The 22,056-nt window shown below is 37.6% G+C and overlaps 1 protein-coding gene across 1 annotated transcript in view; it reads right to left on the bottom strand.

The window, feature by feature from the left end:
* The window catches only part of STK38L (serine/threonine kinase 38 like), an 80,046-nt gene that overhangs the window by 5,495 nt on the left and 52,495 nt on the right, over nucleotides 1-22,056 (bottom strand). Inside the window, exons 2-9 of the mRNA XM_032432663.1 lie at nucleotides 21,257-21,401; nucleotides 17,750-17,801; nucleotides 11,686-11,808; nucleotides 11,354-11,437; nucleotides 4,540-4,663; nucleotides 2,572-2,726; nucleotides 2,111-2,213; nucleotides 1,865-1,926 (exon numbers count right to left, since the gene is read on the bottom strand). Of these exons, the coding sequence (XP_032288554.1) occupies nucleotides 1,865-1,926; nucleotides 2,111-2,213; nucleotides 2,572-2,726; nucleotides 4,540-4,663; nucleotides 11,354-11,437; nucleotides 11,686-11,808; nucleotides 17,750-17,801; nucleotides 21,257-21,390 (837 nt within the window). The 5' untranslated portion in view covers nucleotides 21,391-21,401. The remainder of the gene's footprint in view (nucleotides 1-1,864; nucleotides 1,927-2,110; nucleotides 2,214-2,571; nucleotides 2,727-4,539; nucleotides 4,664-11,353; nucleotides 11,438-11,685; nucleotides 11,809-17,749; nucleotides 17,802-21,256; nucleotides 21,402-22,056) is intronic.

The following is a 22,056-nucleotide window of genomic DNA, read 5'->3' as shown; positions in this document are numbered from 1 at the left end:
GCTCAAAACAGCTCCTTTCAAATCCTCCTTCTTCTCTTAAAATACCATTTTTCTTCTTTTTTGTTGGAGTTGCCAATGGTTTTGCCACAGCTTGCCTGTCCCAAATTGCAATTCTCTGTTATTCCCGAATAAACCCATTTTTGCTGGTAAAATAATTGTTTTATTTTTAAGGTTAACAATCCCATTTCAAAAAGAATAAAGAGGTTGAACCCAGTGGGCCTGAGTCCACCACTCACAACTAATATGTTCTCGGGCAAGTGACTCAACCCATCTGAGCCTCAGCTTCTGCTTACAGAAAACTGGAGTAATAATACAGTCCTAACACAGTTGATAGGAGGATGAAACAAGAAAAGGAATGTGGTTGGGAAACTACAAGCTACTATATATAGAAACATCAGGTATTTTCATTATGAACCTAATTCCAGGGCACTGCTTATCCATTAGAAAGCAATGGAGTGTTTCATTCTTAATTCATATAAAATCTTACAAAAATGATTTCTTTAAGGCAGTAGTTCTCAATTAAGGGCAGTATGCTAGGGACCATTTGAAAATGAGTGCCAGCAGATTTTCTCATTTCAAGGACCTGAGGGGTGGGGGTGGGAGGTTGCTGATTGGCATTTAGTTGGGGGGGGGGATACAAGATCTAAAGGATTTCCTACCCAAAATACTAAGAGTCCCCTCTACTTCTCCCTTGGTAAATAAACATTGATAGAAGTCATGATAATGTCCACAAGAATATAAAACATGACAGCAGTAATCACCTGTGAATACTCTGTAAGTCGAATTCCCACCATATTTTTAAGCAGTATTCATTTTTCCCCTTAAAAGTAGGAAATACTGCAATTCTTCTCTCAGTGGTAAAATCTGATCTGAAAATGGCACATTTAAAAGTAGAAGGAAGTTTTTGTCATTAATTCATAGCTCCATAGTTTTAAAACTCTTTTTTTTTTTTTTTTTTTTTTAACTTTTAAAAACACTGAAATGTTTTACAAGCACAGGAAGCTTGCAGTTAATTACTTGGGCCATTGACAGAATGAGTTCGACCATGCAAAGGTCTTATTATCTGGTTGGAGAGGGTATCAGACTATCTTTCAGTCTATTTACCTCACCAATACTCAGAGGGAATGCTGAATTAATTTCCCTTTCATCACTTGGTTGAATTTAACAAGTATTTATAGAGTGTCTATATGTACCGGGCTGTACAAGAGATCAGGAAAACAGTCAAAAGGCACATTCCGAACCCTGAGAATGTTCGTGGACCTAGTTAATAGGATAAAGGGAAGAGGAAAAGGGGCAAACAATTCTTATATTCACTAAGTAATAAAGGAGAAATAGTGTGGGGCAAAAGTAGTTTTATCCCACTGTCATCAAAAAGAGTAGTTAAGTTTATCTGTGGTAAAGTCTGCTTTCTAATTTTATTTTATCTGTTTTATCTGTTAACATGCCAAACTTCCTATTTACTTTGTCCATGAAGAAGTTCTTAGAAACACACAACCACTTTACTTATGCTGACTGGCTTTTGTTGTTTCAGAACAAGTATGAAAAATGGAACACACAAGGCATTCACTACAATCACACTCATCTCAGTGAGTTTTATATTGTGCTAATTACTAGTAGACAGATTACTTAATCATAGGTATGAGCCATAAAATGCTATAAAGTTAAATCATAAAGTAAAAATCAGCATTTACTTTCCAGGCAAGCAGATGTTACAGAGAAACTAAAAGAACTATGTGATCCAGGAAGCAGCTTTATCATTGCTACAAAGTAAGTACTAATCATTGTGAAGATAGGAAACGATCAAGCAAAACCCACTGAAATTTTAGAACCAGGGCAACCTTTCTTAAAGACATGGCTAACTTACCAGCTGTCTCCTGTTCTTCTTCCATGTTTCTGCTTTTCTCTTTGAGTTCATGTTCTGAAATGCTAATTTCAATAAGAGAGAATTGTAATCGTGAGGGAAAAAACTCCACCAAAAAACAAATTCACAAATATACATGTAAATACATTGGTTTAAGGAGTGAGGAGAGGAAGAGAACTTTCAGTGCTCAACAATACTGAATTAAATCAGCTACACTATGTTACCCAGGAAAAAAAGAATCAGACTTACAGAAGTCACTCGGCGGGTTGTGTGTAAGGTTTCTATAGAATTCAGTCCTATGAGCTTTCTTTAATCCCGTGCATAAACCAAAATCAGATAATTTTACATGACCCTAAAAAAAAAAAATCCAGTAAAATCAAGAGATTATATTAACTTTGAAACAAAAGCCTTATCTTCTTTTAAAAGCAATCATTATAAAAACTCTTAGCATTATAAGAATTCTTACAGGTGATAAGTAAAATTATAAATATTTGACGATGACGATTTTTACAAGTAGAAAATGGAAGAAGATAAATACAGCCATCCTCCCTTGATGTCAGTTCACTCGAGTCTTCTCTCATCACATCATTCTATGACATCATGTAGTTGAGCAATAATATAAATGGTAGTTGCCCATTCAATCACAAAATCAGCTCCATTACTCCATAAAAGAATCAGCAACCCAATAATTCACCAGTTTCTTCACATACCTTGGCGTCCAGTAAAAGGTTGTCTGGTTTAATATCCCGATGGATGAAACCCAACTGGTGGATTGCATCTATTGCTAGAACAGTCTCTGAAATGTAGAACTGTGTCTCCTCTTCCGTCAAGGTATCTTTCTTCATTAGCAATGTCATCATGTCACCTACATAAGGGAAACCAAGTATCATGTATTAGAAACACCTCAAGCTTCCTCTGTATCTGTACAACCTATGCCTGATTTTTGCATTGTACGACCCACCCAGTATACCTCCAACCGTCTCTGGAGCCAAGTAAAAAAAGTGTCATTGCATTAGCAGAAGTTTCACAACATTTAATGACTTTTAAGGTAGAAAGCAGGTGATAATGAAGTAATATCCACCACTCAACATCCCGACTAAGTTACTGAGGAAAATATGCTGAACTGAGAAAATGAATCAGAGTAAGCACGCCTGGAAATGGGATATATTCTTTCAAATTCAAGTTTCAAAAATGTTCAGAGCTCTTCAGTCCATCAAAAACAAAACATTATCCCACTACAAGATATTCTTTTACTTTCAAGGACTTTTTTCTTTAAAAAGAGGCAAAGAATAAACAATGGAGTCCATCAAAAATAAAACATTATCCCACTAAAAGATATTCTTTTACTTTCAAGGAATTTTTTCTTTAAAAAGGGGCAAAGAATAAACAATGGCGAACTTACAACTCAGAGCTGACAACTGTTAATATTTTTTATGATACTTCGAGTCTTAAAAAAAAAAAACACATGTAAAGGTGTTCTTTGTCCTCTATCCCATTTTATTCCCCTTTCCCTTTTTGCTGAGTAACCATTATCATGGACTTGGTTTGGTGGGTATCCTTCTAGCTTATTTTTAAAATATGTTTTCATATACATATATCTTAATCTATGAAATTACAGTCTTTCAAATTTTTAAAAATTACATAAATGATATCAACTGTACATATAATTCCACAGCTTGCTTTCTTACTCCACTGTTTCTGAGCTCTTCTTATTGAAATGGATAGAGCTCCTGACTTTTTTTTTTAAAGATTTTATTTATTTATTTGAGAGAGAGAGAGAATGAGAGACAGAGAGCATGAGAAGGAGGAGGATCAGAGGGAGAAGCAGACTCCCTGCCAAGCAGGGAGCCCGATGCGGGACTCGATCCCGGGACTCCAGGATCATGACCTGAGCCGAAGGCAGTCGCTTAACCAACTGAGCCACCCAGGCGCCCAGAGCTCCTGACTTTTAACTGCTGTAAAATATTTCAGCACATAATTATGCCACATTTTATTTATCCATTCTACTGATGGACACTTATCTTGCTTGCAGTTTTTCACTATCACAACAATGCTTCAGTGGTCTCACAGGTCTCTTGTGCATGTGTCTGGGAGAATCTCTGGGGAATACACTAGTTGTAAAATTGCTGGATTGTAGGACGCATGCACTTTCAACTTCACTGGTATCTATGAATTGCTCTCTGTAAGAGTTAGAGATTAATTTAGATACGAGAGAGGCCAGTTTCTCCCACAGCCTCATCAGACTCTTAATGTTCTTACTAATCAGTTATGTGTGAAACGGTAGCTCATTTTTGTTTTAATTTGCATTTCCCTGAATATGAGCAGAGTTGAACATTTTCCTATGTATTTATAGACCTGCTAGAGTTTCTCTTCTAGATATTGTCTATCATTTGCCCATTGGGTTGTCTCTCTCTTTAGTGACTTACTGTTCCTAACTCTAGACCTGCAACAATCTAACTAATTATACCCCGTAAACCCAGACTGGTAGTATTTAAAATGTGAATTTATTATTCCTTCAAAATAATCTGATTTGTGGTGAAAATTAGCATTATTATGGGAGGGACTACGGAAAACCATGACTGCTAGGAATAGGACAGTAAACCTAACAAACAGGATAATAATTACATATAAAGATGTGCTTGTGTTCAGTCTGTAATTGCTATTACATTTGTTTTTACCTCCAGGGAGAAATTCCATGATCAGATAAAGGTTCCTCTTATCTTGAAAACTGTAAAACATCTTCACCACCCAGGCACCATCTGCTTCTACCAAAATATCTCTTTCTGCTCGGATATGGGCCACCTAGATGAATGTATTTTGAAAAAAATAATTGCAACACATTACACATTTTTTCAAGTTTACCTCTTACCATCCAGTTCCGTAACAGTCATGAAGGAAAGGGGGAGTTTTAGAAAAGATTTGAAATATATACGCATGTTCAGATCCTCATTATATATGGAGAACCTCAGGAAATGGTGTATTTTAGAGTTTATCTTTAGGCCTGAAAAGGTGGGATCTACAGGTACATTACAGAAAGCTGAGGCCTCTGAAGTAGAAAAATGCTTAGTCCAAAAACTTTCCAACCAGAATCCTTATTTGCCAAGGATCCTGGCTTTGTTATATAAATTTCAGCCCCTGGTCTTTTTTTTTTTTTTTTTTTTAAGGTTTATTTATTTATTTATTTGAGAGAGAAAGAGAGAGAGAGCAAGCAGGGGGAGAAGCATATGGGGAAGGAGAAGGGGGAAGGAATCTCAAGCAGACTCTGTGCTGAGCTCAGGGCCTGATGTGGGGTCAGATCTCATGACCCTGAGATCATGATCCTGAGATCAAGATCTGAGTCAAAACCAAGAGTCGAACACTTAACTGACTGAGCCACCCAGGTGCCCCTGGCCTGACTTTTGAAAGTTAAAAGTAATAAGATCACCACATCAAAAACTAATGATGTATTGTATGGTGACTAACATAACATAAAATTAAAAAAAAAAAGTAATAAGCAATGCCTTAACAGGTTGGTATGACAAAGTCAGGGTCCTTAGCAAACTGTTTTTAAGTGCTATTAGTTAAAAAAAAGGGGCCTTATGTGGTTTTTAAACATTTGGTTTTTTTTTTAACAAGCAGAAACATTTATAATAACTTTGTATTATCTTGTCAATTATAATAACTTTATATTATTTTGTTAAATATAAAACCTCTATAATATCTATTAACATGATCTACAGCAAATTAGTGTAACTTTTGGGGGTTTTGCTGCTGACTTGTCAGACATACAATTATACTAGGGATACTTTTATATGAACATTTTATAGACTGGAAAATTTTATAAACTGAGTAATTTATCGGGTTGGTATAATCAATTTTCAGATGTTTTGCATTAATATATTTATATATTTTCTCTTCAAAGATTAACAATAATATTTGATTTTATCCTTTTGCTGTTCTCATTGTGCATCATTATGAACTCTGGCCCAAAGCACATGAGAACCCAGATTTCCTAAGCCTTTTCATGGTAATGAAATATGATCTGCTTAAAATGTCATATTTGGGATTACTGTATTTATTACCTGGTACAATAAATGCTCTGAGATCAAAGCACAGGAAAAACAGTTCAAAACTAAGAACTTGCTTTCGGGCATGAAAAAACCTCAGAATCTCTCTGGATCTGTTTCATAAAGTGAACAATGGTATCAAAATTCCTACCTATTGCCTTCAACAAAGCATTTTAAGATTAGTAAAGGAAAAACCTTAAGCCTTTGATGTTGCATCTGCTGCTGTCAGGAAAAACTATGTCATCAACTTGGCTTTATTGTTTTTAAATATCTTGAAGTCAGATTACAGGATGTTTTCAAAATGGGCCTATGTTTTCAAAGAATAGGAAGTTATCGCACATAGTAATCTGGTACCACAATATCAGGGAGATAAATTGCTACTTTGTGCACTGGTTAGTATTAAAGTAAATGTAATAAACACTTCACATAATGACATATTAGAATTGAGTGGGAAAAGGTTTTCTAAAATGAAATTCAATGGTAGCAAACACAAATTAATTTATATAGGGGGGAAAACAATAACAAAACGCAAAACAGACTTGATGTTTGGGCTCCAGTGAGATTTTCCCTGCATAGGAACGAACAGTGGTCAGAAACTCTTCAACTTCTGGGAAAATATTCCAGATCAGTGCTGTCCAACAGAAATACAATGCAAGCCACAAACGTAATTTAAAATTCTCTAGTAGCCACATAAAAAGTAAAAAGAAACAGATGAAATATTTTTAATTATATATAGTTTATCATTTCAATACATAATGAATATAAGAATTACTGAGATTTATTTTGTACAAAGTCTTCAAAATTTGGTATATATTTGCCATTTACAGCTTATCTCAATTCAGACTAGCTACACTCAAGTGCCTGGTAGCCACATGTTGGCTAGTAAGACGAAGACTATAGCTGGAACTAACTGCTCCTTTTGTCCCTCCTCCAAAACCCTATCCAGGACTAATCCCATATGGCTTAGTTAGATACTGTTTATCTCTTTGTCTCTGAGGCTGTACATCTTGACCCAGACCTTTATTCTTATCATTATCTGTAATTCTCTAATACAATTCAATACCTCGACCTTCCTTGAATTCCAAACCAACCTCTTCCCTCTGGAATCAGTGTGTCTTCAAAAAAGTCCCATATCGTCTCACCTCTGGACGGTTCTTTCACCTTGTCATTCTAACTGAAACCAGGCTGTTGACAGTTCTGTCTTCCCGCACAGTGAGTTCTCAAGAATGACGTGCTCTCCTCTCATGCCTTACTTGGCGAGGGGGCAGGTTTCCTGCTCATTCTTCTGCTGCTTCTGTACCATTGTGACCCTCTCCTTCTCTGCAGCTCCTTTGAAGTACACACTGTGCAACTCCATCAGCCACCATCTATCCTCATGGCTACCATTTAGAGAGCTCCTGGGTCATCCCTCTCACTCATTCATGACTTCAGCTCCTGGCTCACCAACTTCCTTTCTAGCTTCTCCACTCATGGATAGATTTCAACATCCATAAGGTGAACCATCAAATGCCCTATCTACTGACTTCTTCCTCATCTTCAATGATCTCTTCCGCCACTGCACCTCAGCCACCCATGGTAATCGTCTTGGCCTTCTCATCACCAATAACTGTACCCCCTCTAAAGTCTCCATTTTGAGGAACTCTATTTCCACCTTTTATCCTTCCAGATCTCTTATTCTTATATTTCAATCTTCCTTTCATGGATTCTACAACTTTTTCTCTTTTGCTCTCCTCACAACCTCATTTCTTTTTCTACCCAGCCTAGATTCCATCATTCTGATCACTGTTTTTGCAAACACTCTGAACTCTCTTGTCCCCTTCCTCCATTGTATTTGCCTGGAAAACACCAACCCTAATTAGACTCAAATTTCGGTCTATTCTCTATCCACCCCAGAGCAACTAAGTATTACTACAGAAAGGTCACCCAACTATGCCAACAGGTTTCACTGTACATTCAGGATTGCAAATCTCAATGGGCATTCAACTGTATTTCCGCAGCAAGTCTGCTTTCCCACCCTTTAAGTCAATAGGTGTGACTATTTCACAAATTCTCTATACACCTCCAGCAAGCCAGCTTGTCCCTCTCTACTCTGAGATGATGACCTCACTTATTTGCACGCAGGCAGGAACTTGGCACTTGACGCTGCCAGATCAACCACCCTGCATTTGTTCCCATTTTCTCTGCCTCTCCTTCCTGTTTTAATGGATAGGTACAGTCCACTCCTCTCAAAGATCAACTCTTCTGTCTTCCAGTGTATTCCTATAGTTATCCGTCCCCTCTCTCCTGCATCTTCAATTTTTCTTTCTAATGGATTCTTCTAATCAGCATCAAAACATTTGTCTTTAAAAAAAGAAAAAAAATCCTTTTTTACCCTAAGTCTCACTTTACAAATCTGTTCTTTGGAAAAAAAAAAAACACAAACAAACAAAGAAACAAACAATCTGTTCTTTGTTCTACCTCACATGGAAGATTTATCTGCACTCACATTCCCTACTTTTGCTTCCCATTTTCTTTCTCACCATTTCAGTTAGGCTTCTGCCCTGCAATCCACTGGAAATGTCCTTGCCAAGTTATTAAAAAATCTCCATATTGTGACATCCACTGGTTTGTCTTCCTCTTGTACTCTCTTAGCAGCATTCCACATAGTTGACCACCTATCTCCTCCTTTAAGCACTTTCTTCTCTTGGCTTCCATGATACCATGTTCTCCCAGTTTTCCCCTACCGGATTAGATGTTCCCTCTTGGTTCCCCTTGCTGGTTTCTTTTCTGCCTATTGTTCCCTAGGGCTTGGATCCAGGCCCTCTTTCCTTCTCTACTATATTTGTTTTCTAGGCAATTTCATCTTGCCCCAATATATGATCAATATATTGGTGGCTTCCAAATTATATTTCTAGTGAAACTTCTCTCCAGATTCCAGCGAATTGTGAACTTAATATCTTTTCCTGGATCTAACAGGCAGCTCAAACTTAATATACCACAAAGAGAACCCTTCATTCCCACTATCTCCAAATCTGTTCTTTCTTTAGTCTCTTCTAAATCGGAAAACAACACCATAATGTGTCCCATTCCTAAATGAAACTCTAGGTAGTATCCTGATTCTTCCATTTTCCCCTCACTATCCTTACCCATCCTCTCATCCCCCAGTGTACAGGACATCACAGAAAATCCTGCTGGCTCTCCCACTAAAACATATACTTAATCTGACTTTTCTTCAGCTTCTCTGCTCTAAACCACAATCACATCCTGGCTGGAATTGGTACACCAGTCTCTCAATTGGCTTCTCTGCTTCACCTCTTGTTTCCTCCATCAGCAAGCAAAGGGACTGATTCATCTTTGTAAAACATCAATCAGACATACCGTTCCCCCTCAAACAAGAGCGTCCTCCCATTGCATTTAGAATAAAACCCAAACGCTCTACCTTGGCCTTCAGAGCTCTGGGATCTGATCCTTGTCTACCTCTCCCACCATTCTTCTTGCACTGAATTCTAGCCACAATGGCTTCTTTCTCTTTAAGCGGGCCAAGATTATTCTTGCCTCAGGGCCTCTGCATTTGCTGCCTGGATATTTGTTCTACCTGATCTTTATCTGTCATTCTTTCTCATTATTTAGTCTTTCATCAAATATTCTCTCTTCAGAGAAACATTCCCTGATCTAATTCTTCCTCTTAAACCAGATCATCTGCATCAATTTATCCTTTTGTAAAAAGTTTCTCTGTAGTCTTTCTCAATCATGACTATTTGCTGCCTGCCTATTTCCCCACTTCTAGAAAAAAATAAGGATCAGGTTTGTACTGTTAATCCCATCTATGTGTTAACCTAGAACACCACAGGCCCATTTGGCACATCATAGGCCCCCAGTGAATACTTGTTGAATGCATGAAATAGAAATAAAGTGAAAGAATGCAGTGAAAATTCAAGGGGGGGGGCATATTTAAATAAAAACCAGTATTATACTGCTGTAATAACTAAGTAAGTTTTAGGAGGGACTTTTCTCAGCTGCGGCTAAGGTGCTGGGTCCTTCCGAGGAAGCTAGGACCGTGTTGGGTGAGACCCTCACTTCCTCCGGTTAGCACCTTGCAGATACAGCACTCACCCACACCACGGCGCTGTCCCGGGCTCGCCCGCATCTACTCAGCCCTCAACCTCCAGTCACGGAGGATAAGATCAATGCCCTCATTAAAGCAGCGGGTGTAAAAGTTGAACCTTTCTGGCTGGGCTTGTCTGCAAAGGCCGCCGGCCAATGTCAACATCAACATCGGGAGCCTCATCTGCAAGCAAGGGGCTGGTGGAGCCTCCCCAGCGGCTGGTGCTGCCCCAGCAGGAGGGCCCGCCCCCTCCACCAAGGCTGCCCTGGCGGCGGAGAGGGAATTGGAAGCAAAGAGAGGAGTCTGATGAGGACGTGCACTTTGGTCTTCTTGACTAAACCTCTTCTGTAACCTGTTCAGTCAAAAGCTGAACTCTTAATAGCCTTTAGGCAGGGACTAAAAAACTGAAGTAGAGCCAATTAGGTAGAGAGAGGGGCCATCCTCCCTCTATACTCCGTTTGTTGAGTCCTCCCCTAGCATATATAATCCATTTAGGGTTCTACAGAGCTTCTACCCAGACCAGAAACAGAGGGGAATACATAAATAATACTATTGATGTTTTCGGATTTATGGCCTACCCTTAAGCTGCATTAAGTCACAGCAAACATAGAGAGTCCAGGAGTATGGAACTGGGGGAGGGGGGTGGTTTGCAGATTTTGGAAATATGTAAAATCAGCCAATTCACAGGAGACTGGTCTTGTTTATATGTGATAGGGATTAAGGAAGCTGAGAACTGTCCTTTATTTTCACTGAAGTCAGAAAAGAAGGTATTTTGTTATGGACTAAATGTTTGTGTATTGCCCCCCCACACACCAAATTCCTATGGTGATGCCGTAACCCCCAGGGTGACTGAATTTGGAGATGGGGCCTCTAAGGAAGTAATTAAGGTTAAGTGAAGCCACAGAGGGAGAGGGGGATAGCGTCCTTTTAAGAAGAGGCACCAGAGTGCTCCCGTTCTTTCTCTGTGCACACAGCAAGGAGAGGCGATGCGGGCCTTAGTGGGAAGGCAGCAAGCCATCTGCAAGCCAGGACAAGCACCTCACTAGAATCAAACCGTGCCAGAACCCTGATCTTGAACTTTCAGTCTCCAGAACTGTGAGAAAATAAATTTCTGTTGTTTAAGCCACCCAGTCTTTGGTATTTTGTTATGGCAGGCTGAACAGGCTAATACATTTTCAGATTATAAATTTGGAAGAAATTTTAACTATAAGAATTGAGAAACAATAAAACAGGCTACCAAAAAATTAATAGACCACATACAGTAAGATGTGTCGACTCTTTTTTACAAAGTCCAATATTAACATTTACTCTAACACCTAGTCAGTGGTATTCCTTCGGTTATATGTGTTAAAGAACTCATACCTGCTCTTTTTCAAGCATATCAGCTTTTCTCAATATCTTCATTGCATAGATATGGCCTGTATCTTTCTTCTGGACCAGCCGCACCTAGAATGTAAAAATTGACCATACTATCAATGTTAAACAGTCACTACTATTGATTTAGGAGTAAAAGGTAAGTCCTTTTAAAGGGATCAGTGTTGCAATTTGCCATTGCTTATATTTTACGAATTCTTAAAATTAAACTATTCTGATACATTACACTATTTTAATACATATTAACCTATTGAAATACATATTTTAAACTATCTTAAGCTACATATTTTCAACAGCAGTGTCTTTAAAAAGGAAGTAACCTCTCCAAACGCTCCTCTTCCTATAACTTTCAGAGACTCAAAGTCATCCAAGCCAAGTCGGGTCCTCTTGAGCCGTAAGAACTCTGTTTCCTTTCGGGCATGTTGTGATCGGCGTAACTTTTTCTATTAAAAAAAGACAATTTAAAAGGATGATTCTAAATTTAGATTGCTCTAAAGGAAGCCTGTAGTATTAAAAGATAAGATATGTAAAATGGGGGCAAAGTATCTTAAATATTATATACGAGTGTTAGAACTTATTTACCAAAGTTGAGTATTTGTTAAGCATGGAAAGAATAAAACAATCTAAAGAAAACATTTTTTTATTTTCACCAACTGATAAATCTTTATTCTTGAGGTGGACTCCTTTACATATTTCATCTTAATGAAGTTCATCTTGTATTTCATGTATATGCTAACTTAATTCATAAATAAAAGTTAAGCTTTAGGAAATGCTAATAGTATTCTCATCATGAATTTTACAGTCAGGCAATCTACTTTGCTTCAATTCCCTAATTTCCAGGTTGTTCTGTCACAACTCCTGAGATTTAGGACACCAAAATAATACCACAGCAGTGTTTCCATGGAGATTTACTTATGATAGAATTTTTTCTTAAATAAATTTTAATAAACTGCTTTGAGATTTGGCACACAACTTCCTAAGAATATGAAATTGCAAAATAATAATAATAATGACATAAAGAATTCATTAAAATATTCAAGTCAGGAATTTCATAATGTACTCTCCAAAGATCACCAAAAAATAACAAACGCTGATAAGAGACATTATGAAATACCCGAAGGTTATATTTGGAAGAGGCGTTCACTTCACTGTTCTAAACGTCATTTTCCCCCTGACCAAACAAAACTCTGTTGACCTTCTGTTAGGTCCTGGTAGAGGTCACATATAGTAGGAAATAAAGAAAATCAAAAAAATTAAGCACCTGTTCATGGTCAACTGAACCCTACCAGGTTTTCAGGAGTTCCATTCTGAGGGAAAGGCAAGTCGACACGGCCATCACAGCTCAGAAACACTGCTTTTAAATGCAGCTCAAGGTATAACCACTGAATGGTGTCTTCCTACTCCTGTGTCTGTTTTCAAAAAGGTATGGCAAACTCTCAATCAATTGGAAACAGGTAAATGTGCATCCCAGTGCAATGGAATTCTGAAACTTCCAACAAAATTAATCTAAGAAGATGCAATCAAGAAATTATATCTTCGATTTAAACATCTTTAAACAGCTGAATGAAGTTACACACTCAGGCACATCAATGGTGGAAACAGTGAAGACTGTTTTTTTGTTCAAAAATGCCCACTGAATGATTTTTAAAAAAAATAACTGAATTACTAGAGTAAAACAACACTTGATCTTAGCCAAAAGGCCGAGCCCAAAAAAGCAGCTTCAGACTAATTAAAAAGGCCACATGGTGGCACTATAGTATCCTGTCTTTCAAAGCAATAAAGAGGTTTCGGGAGGTTTGTTTTAATTACATAAATGAATAAATATAAGAATTTTGAAACTCTTTCTGGGTCTCTGACTTTATGGACTATAAAATGGAGTATGATTGGGTGTAGTTTCAGAAACTTGTCTAATCTGAATGGAAAAGATGATCTCATTACATACTTTCATAATCATGCTCAAAATCAACAGAAGAGAGGCCACTAAAGAAAACAGTGTTCACTAATATTTAATAGCTTGTGTAATGCAGCAAGTAAACAATGTTTATGTAGTTTGGGGCACAGCTATTTAATGGCAAAAAGGGAGAATCACAAGTATATGGAGCACATAATTCTACAAAAATGAGACCTCGCTATAACATTGTTACATTACTTAAAAAAAAAAAAACCCTATTCCATGACGTTAGTCTTTTTTTTTAAGATTTATTTTTATTTTAGAGAGATAGAGAGTGGGTGCGAGCGAGGGAGAGGCAGGCAGAGCGGGAAAGCAGACCCCCCGCTGAGTGGAGCCCGAGGCCCCACAACCCTGAGATCATGACCTGAGCCAAGACCAAGAGTCCAGAGCTTAACTGACTGAGCCACCCAGGCGCCCCCCATGATATTAGTCTTCAAATCAGTGTTGCAGTCCAGAGGGAGGTAAAGCAAGCTAGCATTAGAAATAGACTGATGGAGCACCTGGGTGGTACAGTCAGTTAAGCATCGGACTCTTGGTTTTGATTCAGGTTGTGAGATGGAACCCCGTGTAGGGCTCCGCACTCAGCTGGAAACACTCTCTCTCTCTCTCCCTCTGCTCCTCCTGCGCACACTCTCTCTCTCTCTCTCTCAAATAAACAAATCAATCTTAAAAAAATATATTGATGACATGATGAGCACTGAGTAATGTATAGAACTGCTGAATCACTGACACTGTACATCTGAAACTAATATAACACTGTATGTTGACTATACTGGGAATTAAAATAAAAAAGTTAATAAACGCAAAAAAATATACTGATGAAAAAAAACATGTTGATGTATCTGCTCATGACTTGTGTAGATTAAGTAGCCTTGAAAAACAAGTAACATTTTTGTGGTAATCATATCCTTTCTCGCCAAAGAGGACAACAAAATCTGTGGGCAGGCTTAACATTTCATGGCTCCCTTTTGCAGCTTAAATTTATTTCGTTTTTCCATCAGAGTGAATAATATTCCATGTCTGATGGGATTTTCCTAAGTGAGATGAAACTAGACACACATTGTTTTCTTCCTTTCTCCATTCCTTTTTAAATGGGTGTTCCTCAAATTCTCGATCTATGGGATGCTCAGTTTTTGTATAAGACAGACAGTGCACTCAGAAGTTCTGAGATCTGAAAGAGTTCAGCTGGCAACTTCATCTCTGCATATATGCTCTACATGACCACATCACATGGTTTAATTTTCACAAATAACTTTCACAAATTATTTCACAAAGATTTTCTATTTTGAATGAATTAAGGATAAATACTAGTTTTCAATTTAAACCTAGATTTTTATAAAACAATTTTATTTTTTTAAAAATCCACCCAGGGTGCCTGGGTGGCTAGTCGGTTAAGCGTCTGCCTTCAGCTCAGGTCATGATCCCAGGGTACTGGGATCAAGCCCCACGTCGGGCTCCCTGCTCAGCGGGGAGTCTGCTTCTCCCTCTCCCTCTGCCCCTCTTCCCGCTTGTGCTCTCTCACTCTCTCAAATAAATAAAATCTTTAAAAAGAAAAATCCACCCCACACAATGATAGTTACAACATATTTTATATCAAGGTTTAAGAGAAGGTATCTATTTTGTAGAATTTGACATAATCTAAGACCTAGCACAGGGCCTAACAATAAGCATTTGTGGAATTAAAATATCTTCACAGAAAAGTTTTAGAAGTTTTACAGTTATTAGGGGCCACTATTTTTAGATATAAATCATATCACATTTTCTACAAGTTAATCAGAAGAATTGAAGAAAATAGCTCTAAATGTATTTAGCACTTCCTAGTGCAGAACAGAGGTTGCGAACGGAAAGCTACAAACTGTATTCAACCTACAGATGTATATGATTTGGCCTGCAAGTTGTTTTTAAAACACTTGAATTATTTGCCGATATTTTAAAAAAGCAGGTGATGTCACATAGAAGTCCAGATTTCCAGCCTCTCTTGAAAAACAGGAACTTGGCCACACTGGGCCAAAGAGGCAGTCAGTCCCCCTTTGATGGACATCAGGTCTCTAATTGGTCACAGTCTCCACCATTGATGCCAGTCATCAGGTGACGAGTAGAATGGGGCTGGTGCTCCTGTCTCCTTTCAGTGAAGTTGAAAAGGGGTGTGTTTTTATCAAAAGATAAACTGTGAGGATCAGATATTTCAGAAAAAGAAAAAAAAAGTCTATTTCTTTGTGGAAGTGAAAAAAAATAATCTTAGGAGTTGAATGTGCAAACAAAGTGTGTTGGATCAAAAGAATATATAACCTAAGATGTCATGAAAACAACCCAGCCAGCTTCCCTCATTCACGTTACCTGCTTGACCCCCTAAGCATCTGTTTTTATAATTTCTCCCTCCAGATTTCCAATTAAGATCTTATGCTTAAGATTTCTATATGTATTACAAATATATATGTAAAATATGTAAATATAATGTAGAATATACATTAATACAATTATAAGATTATTAATAAGAAAGTTATTAATACTAATGAATAAATGAGAAAAGGTTTGCTTAGCTTTATTTTTTCTTTATTGATTGTAATACAGATCTAAATCGCTACCTTTCTCATTTAAAGTTTAAAGAATATAATTAAATGAGTTTTTAAAACGTTTATCATAGTAATTTTAGGCAAATAATTTGGGTTTTCTAGATTGAGTCAACTAACAAGGTAACCACGTTTGGTACAAATCATAAAACATTTTATTCAAACAATGCCAGCAGAAAAATAAAGGAATAGTCCTAGGAGAGGTACAGGGAAGATTAAATAATGGTTTGATTTCAAATCATCATTTGGACGACCACTCTTAAAGTATAGAAATTCTTTTCTGATCACTGAAAACTGTTAAGCTAATCAATCTCGGTTGTATCTCCCTATTGCCTAGAAAACAAAGTGTACATTTCTTAGTAGACTACTACCAGCCTAGCCCTTCCATATGTGCTGTCAATTTACCTTGCTATTTCCTTTACCGCATCCTTTGTAGTTCATTGTTCTGCAATTATTTTGTATTTATCTTTTGATTCTAATGTAAATCTACCTATTTTTCTAAGATTGAAATCAATTGTCACCTCTTCCATGAAACCTTTTCTGATCCATCCTATATAGAAAATCCCTGTATTTTCAAAGTTTGCCACATTCTATCATGTATATGTATTTTTACACACACACATACATCATCTCTCCTTGTAACTGGTAAACTTCTTGAGGGAAAGGTCATTGTTTCTTTAGTCACCAAATAATTATTGTATCTACAGCCCTCCACCATCCCTGGAGGTATAAAGCTGAATAAGACATTATGGAGTTTCTACTGTGGGGAGAGGATATTTAGAGCTGCCACAGGGATAGGAACGGTGTTCATGCAGAATGTAGGAAGAGTACCTCAAGAGATTAGGCAAGATTTCCCAGTGGAACTGAGGCCCGAAGTGAGGCCCAGAGCTTCCTAAAGAATAAAGGGAATTGGGCAAGAGTAAGGAAGTTCTAAGCGACAGAAATAGCCTATGAAAGGTCCACAGGCAAGAGCGTGGAAGTTAAAGTAACTCAGTAGTGGTGGTCAGCATGGGGGTGGGGGACAAGAGATGAGGCTAGAGCGAGAACGCAGAGGCCAAACTGTGAAGGCTCTTGCACATTAATGTTAAAAGTCTACCCTCATCCGAGAGTACTCAGGAGCCAATGAAGGGTATTAAGCAAAAGAGTGATGTGATCAAACCCGTTTTTAGATAGAACTCTGGGTGGAGTGTGCAGAAAACCTGGGGGTGGGAGTGGGGCCCAGACTGCAGGAAGAGAGCCCAGCTGGGGACAGTTTTCCTTCAAGTGAAACACACAGTAATTTAAAGAAGGGGAGAGGCACTGGACTAGAGAACTGGATGGTTTTAAGAAATATTCAGGAAAAAATGTGAGAAGATTTGGCGATTCACTGATTCTTCTTGGAGCCCACTTTTCTTGTCCCATGCACTTAGGATACTGTAGACCCTGTTCACTAAATCTATGTTCTCAGATTTAAGACAATAAAAAGCTGCCTCCTTTTAAAGATCTCCATCATAGCAACAAAGTAAGAAGCCCATATTCAAATGATGAAATCCACATTACCTAAGTTATAAAATTATCTGATATCAATAAATGAAAAAGTCACTGGGGTTGCCATTATACAGTAATTAGTCCCCCCCCCACCCAACTAACTTTCTTGGGCTATAATTGACATACATATAACACTGCAAGTTTAAGGTCTACAATAGGATGTTTTAATGCACATACATATCATGAACTGATTACCACAATAAGGCTAGTTAACATATCCATCGCCTCATATAAGTAATTTTTTTTTTATAGTGAGAACATTTAAGATCCGTTCTTAGTAACTTTCAAGTACATGGTATCATTAACTACAGTCACAGGAGTTACAGCTAACATTACCTCTTCATCTGCCAATCCTTCCTCTTCCATGGCCACTTCTAATTTCTTCTGCCTTTTCAAAGAAAAAATAATGTAAATTTTAAATACATTCCTAACTACTCCCATTTAAGAAATGTTCACTTATTTATTCGAGTTTACCACTTCAGTTTGCTATGCTAAAAAAAAAAATCAAGTTGAATCAAAATAATTATTAAAAATAGTTTTCTTTCTCAAAATATAAACCCAACACAGATTTCACTTTCTCATATTGGCCAAATGAAAAATTTGCTTCTAATGCTGCGTAAATCAATGATTAGCAAAGGTGACTAATATTTTAATAAGGAAAATCTGTTGTCTAATATTCAAACCACCAAAATCATTAACATTTATCAGTGTTTACATTAGAAGCATATAAAAGTAACTACAGTGACTAAAAGTATAAATATTTAAGGTGGATATCCCTGTTTGAACCCTGATTCTAATACTTATTAACTAAATGAGCTTATGGAAGTCCTTCATTTAAAGTCTAAGCTTGATTTCCTAATCAGTCAAGAAAAAATGTTCAATGCAATTGAGTGTATTTTATTCTAATTCTTCAAAAACTGTACATAAAAAAAAAAATTAACCACCAGAACATTTGCTTTTCTAGGTATAGCCAAGTCCAGTTATTCGTCATTTTTAAATGACATCGCCGAAGTTAGTTAAGCTAAGCACTGCAGGGGGATGCGGAGGAGAAGGGGAGGGGTTGGGTGGATGAAGTAACTAGTAACTACAGAGATGGTTGTGATACAAATTGTGCAACTCATTTCCAACTGAATATTCATTATTTTACTTCTACTGTATTGGTTTTTCCTAAAGATAAACCTGAGAGAGCTCTTCCTAATTAGTTCTGGAGTATGTTGGAATAAGACTAACTTTCCAGGATTTGCCTACATGGGAGTATAAGGGTTGAGGACTGAAATCATCGTATACATTTTTCAGCATTTGTCATTTATAATATGTCTATAGGTAAGCTCTTTCCTAACCCATTATTCTTATGGAAAATTCATAACAAAAATATCTAAAGGCTGTCCATAAATCAGCACCCAATGGCAACGACACCTGCCTACTTCCTCAACAGTTGTAATAGACACCTTCGTGCTTATCTCGCTGATTTTTATCTTTTATTTACACAGTTTTCCAAAGCCCAACCCTTAGAATGGAGCAAGCTCTGTGCCTGCCATCATGCCCCTCTGGGCCCTGCAGAGCTGCTTGTTGAAGGATTTTGAGTTTTCTCCTCTACAGTCAGAATACACAGTGGAGGAGGACCACTAATCTGGGAGGGCCCATCAGCATATAGGCAACTTCATTCTTCTGTCAAATCTCTACTGCCCCCTTTCCTCACTGTTGCCAAGACTACCACTTCATGAAATCATCCCTTACTCTGGAGAGAGAGGCAGTAACCTTCATCCGTTTCTACCATATCTAAACGAGAAGACCTGTGGCTTCTCTTGTACCTGCAAAGAAAACAGTGTTCCTCCTAAATGCCCTGGACATTTTGTTCTGATTGGTACTTTATTTGGCTTATGTATTTATCCAATTAGTTAAGCCTTAAAAATTCATCACATGTAGTCTTAAAGTATAAGCTTTTAGAAAATATGAGCTGAAATATGAAATACGACTTCCATGGCACCAAGCTGAGACTGCCTTTTTTAATTTTTTTCTTCTTGAAATAACAGCAGATACTTTTATTCTTACTTTCCTTTGTTTGGAAATAGAGGGCAAAACTGAATTACTGAAAGATTTCATCAGGAAAAGACAAGGAGCGTTCAAAATTCTGATGCATAACTTCAGTGTCTGCCTTCTAAAAAAGCAGTCTTTCTTTCCCTGATTCTCTTCTACTTTGTTCACTCTCCCTTGGTGATTGGATGATTTCCAGAGACTTCCATTGTATTTACAATTAGTATAATTACTCATACGTTTGGATTCATTTCTAACTGATTGTGTGGTTTCTATTTGTGTCGACTTTTTGGTGTTTTAGTTTTTCTTTTTCCCTTGCCTTATTTTGAACCAGGATTTTTTCCTCATTCCATTGTTTCCCCTCTACTAGTTTGGAAGTTATAAACTCTATTAGTCTGAAATGAATCAATCCTTACCCCCTCTGTATGTTGTACCTCTACAGCAGAGATACAAAGATCTCTAGGAACACTTTAATTATACTTACTTCCCTCCTGATAGTCCACTGCTGGAAAATATTTTAATTCTACTTTTAAAAATGTATAAGACATTATCATTATTGTTGTTTTTGTTTTTATGCTATTCGTGTTGAGATTTATCCACACATTTACATTTAGATCTGTTTGTGATCGCTTTCCTTCAGCCTAAATTGAATCTTCTGGAAGTTTTGCTGATGGTGAATTTAGTTTAGCCTGCTTCCACTCCAGCCTCTTTCCTCTCTTCCTTTAGGAACTTTGGTTAAAGATGTTAGCTCTACTCACTATTCTTCTTCATATTTTCCGACTCTGTGTCTCTAGGTTGACTTCTGAATAATCACTTAAGTTTTATTTTCTAGTTCAATTCTCTGCTCAGCTTGGCTCATCTGTAGTTAGACCTGTCCAACATGTCATACCCAGCTAGGCACCACTTTTGTCAATCTTTCTTGCTCCTAAGTTCTATTCTATTGTTGTCACGATCCTAATTCAAGCCTCCTTTCTATATGCCTGGACTACATCACTAGCCTTTCCTGTTTCTTATTTCTCCACCCACAATCCATTCTGTACATCACAACTAAAGTACTTTTCTAGAGAAACACCCATGATCACTGATTCTGTTCAAAAATCTTCAAGCCTCTCTACTCCCATGAGAACAGCTACATTAACAAAGCATCTAAGGCTCCCAGGAAATGCTGAAATCCAGCTCGAGGTAGACTGGCTCTTGCCTGACCCAGCACCAAAGGCGATTTCTTCTGTATGTAATATCCTTCCTCCGGCTCTTTTATCTCCTTCTCCCATTAATGCATGTATAATTAATACTCTTCCTTGAGAGCCCTGATAAATGCCCCTACCATTTATGACGCCCTCCCAGTTACTTTAGTCAAAAGCAATCTCTCCCTTCTTTGCCCTTCTCTTAGTGATGCTTTTCACTCTTTCATGTAATATTTATGGGCCTTATCTCCCTCTTCAGAGTTTTCTGAAGGCAAAATAACAGGTCGTTCATCTTTTTATTCTTCTACCTCCACTTACACTCTATACATGTTTTTGGATAATTAATAATATTAATTATTCATAAAGTATAAAGATATATCATAATTTCATGGTTGGACGTGTTTTACTGAAGATATCAGCTGACATGTGATTTAAGTATATGGGTGCACAGGACAAGAAACCATGCTGCGAAAATAACTAGAGACACTGTCAGTATAGGAAACCTAAAAACAGCATACAGGGATCCACAATATTTATATTATTAATGGACAACACGTTTACACCCCACTTGCAACCTAACGGCTTATTAAACCAAACAGAAAATTCTGACCAGCCTTTACTATACCTGGTTTCTCTCTCTTCATGCTGTAAAATTAGGTTGCTGTAAAAGTTCTCCAACGTGAGCTTGGCCACAGTCACTCTTTCCCGGGTATGGTTGCTCATAGGAAAGGTGCTTGTAGTCCCCGCTGTCATTGCCATAGTAACAGGAACTGAAACAACATGTAAACACAAATTGTTCAGTAGAAAAACACTTTCTATCCCTCATAAGAAACTCTGGAGATGGTTTAATTTCTGCTCAGCAAAATTCTACCCTAACAATTGAGACTTCCAAGTCTTTCACATTATAAATAACACAATGCTAGCAAAGAAAGAGGAAGCAATAGAAATTATTTTTGTGTTCGCACCACCAGGGGTGAGTAAGAGTCAAGAAGCACCAGGCCACACACAACATGGGCACATTTTATACAAAAGGTTGTAGTCAACAAGCATTCAAAACAATAGGTTCGATCACTAAATAAAATCCACAAGATTTTGTTAATGCATATGCCTGCACTAAACGTAAGTCTCCGTAGAGTTAATGTAGTCCAGTTAAATAGTAAGAAGTAACTTCTGCCACAGAAATTCTAGGAAACACGAAGCAGTGCATCAAATCTGCACACAAACATCAGTCTAAAGCAATTCTTACATATATAGGCTTTACGGGTAAACTGCTTTTAAAAACAAGCCCCTTTGAATGGAGCCCTTGTTGCCCTATTTCATTCTGAACTCTGTCATTTCAGAAAGCGCTGTAACAAGGTCGGGTGTACTTCTCCAGACTGTGAGGTCCATTTCATTTCCAAATGACACTCAAATGTCCATAGGAAT

Source organism: Phoca vitulina, unplaced genomic scaffold (assembly GCF_004348235.1).
Source record: "Phoca vitulina isolate PV1807 unplaced genomic scaffold, GSC_HSeal_1.0 scaffold49, whole genome shotgun sequence".
Taxonomy (NCBI): Eukaryota; Metazoa; Chordata; class Mammalia; order Carnivora; family Phocidae; genus Phoca; species Phoca vitulina.
This window is presented reverse-complemented; position numbering and strand designations above follow the sequence as displayed.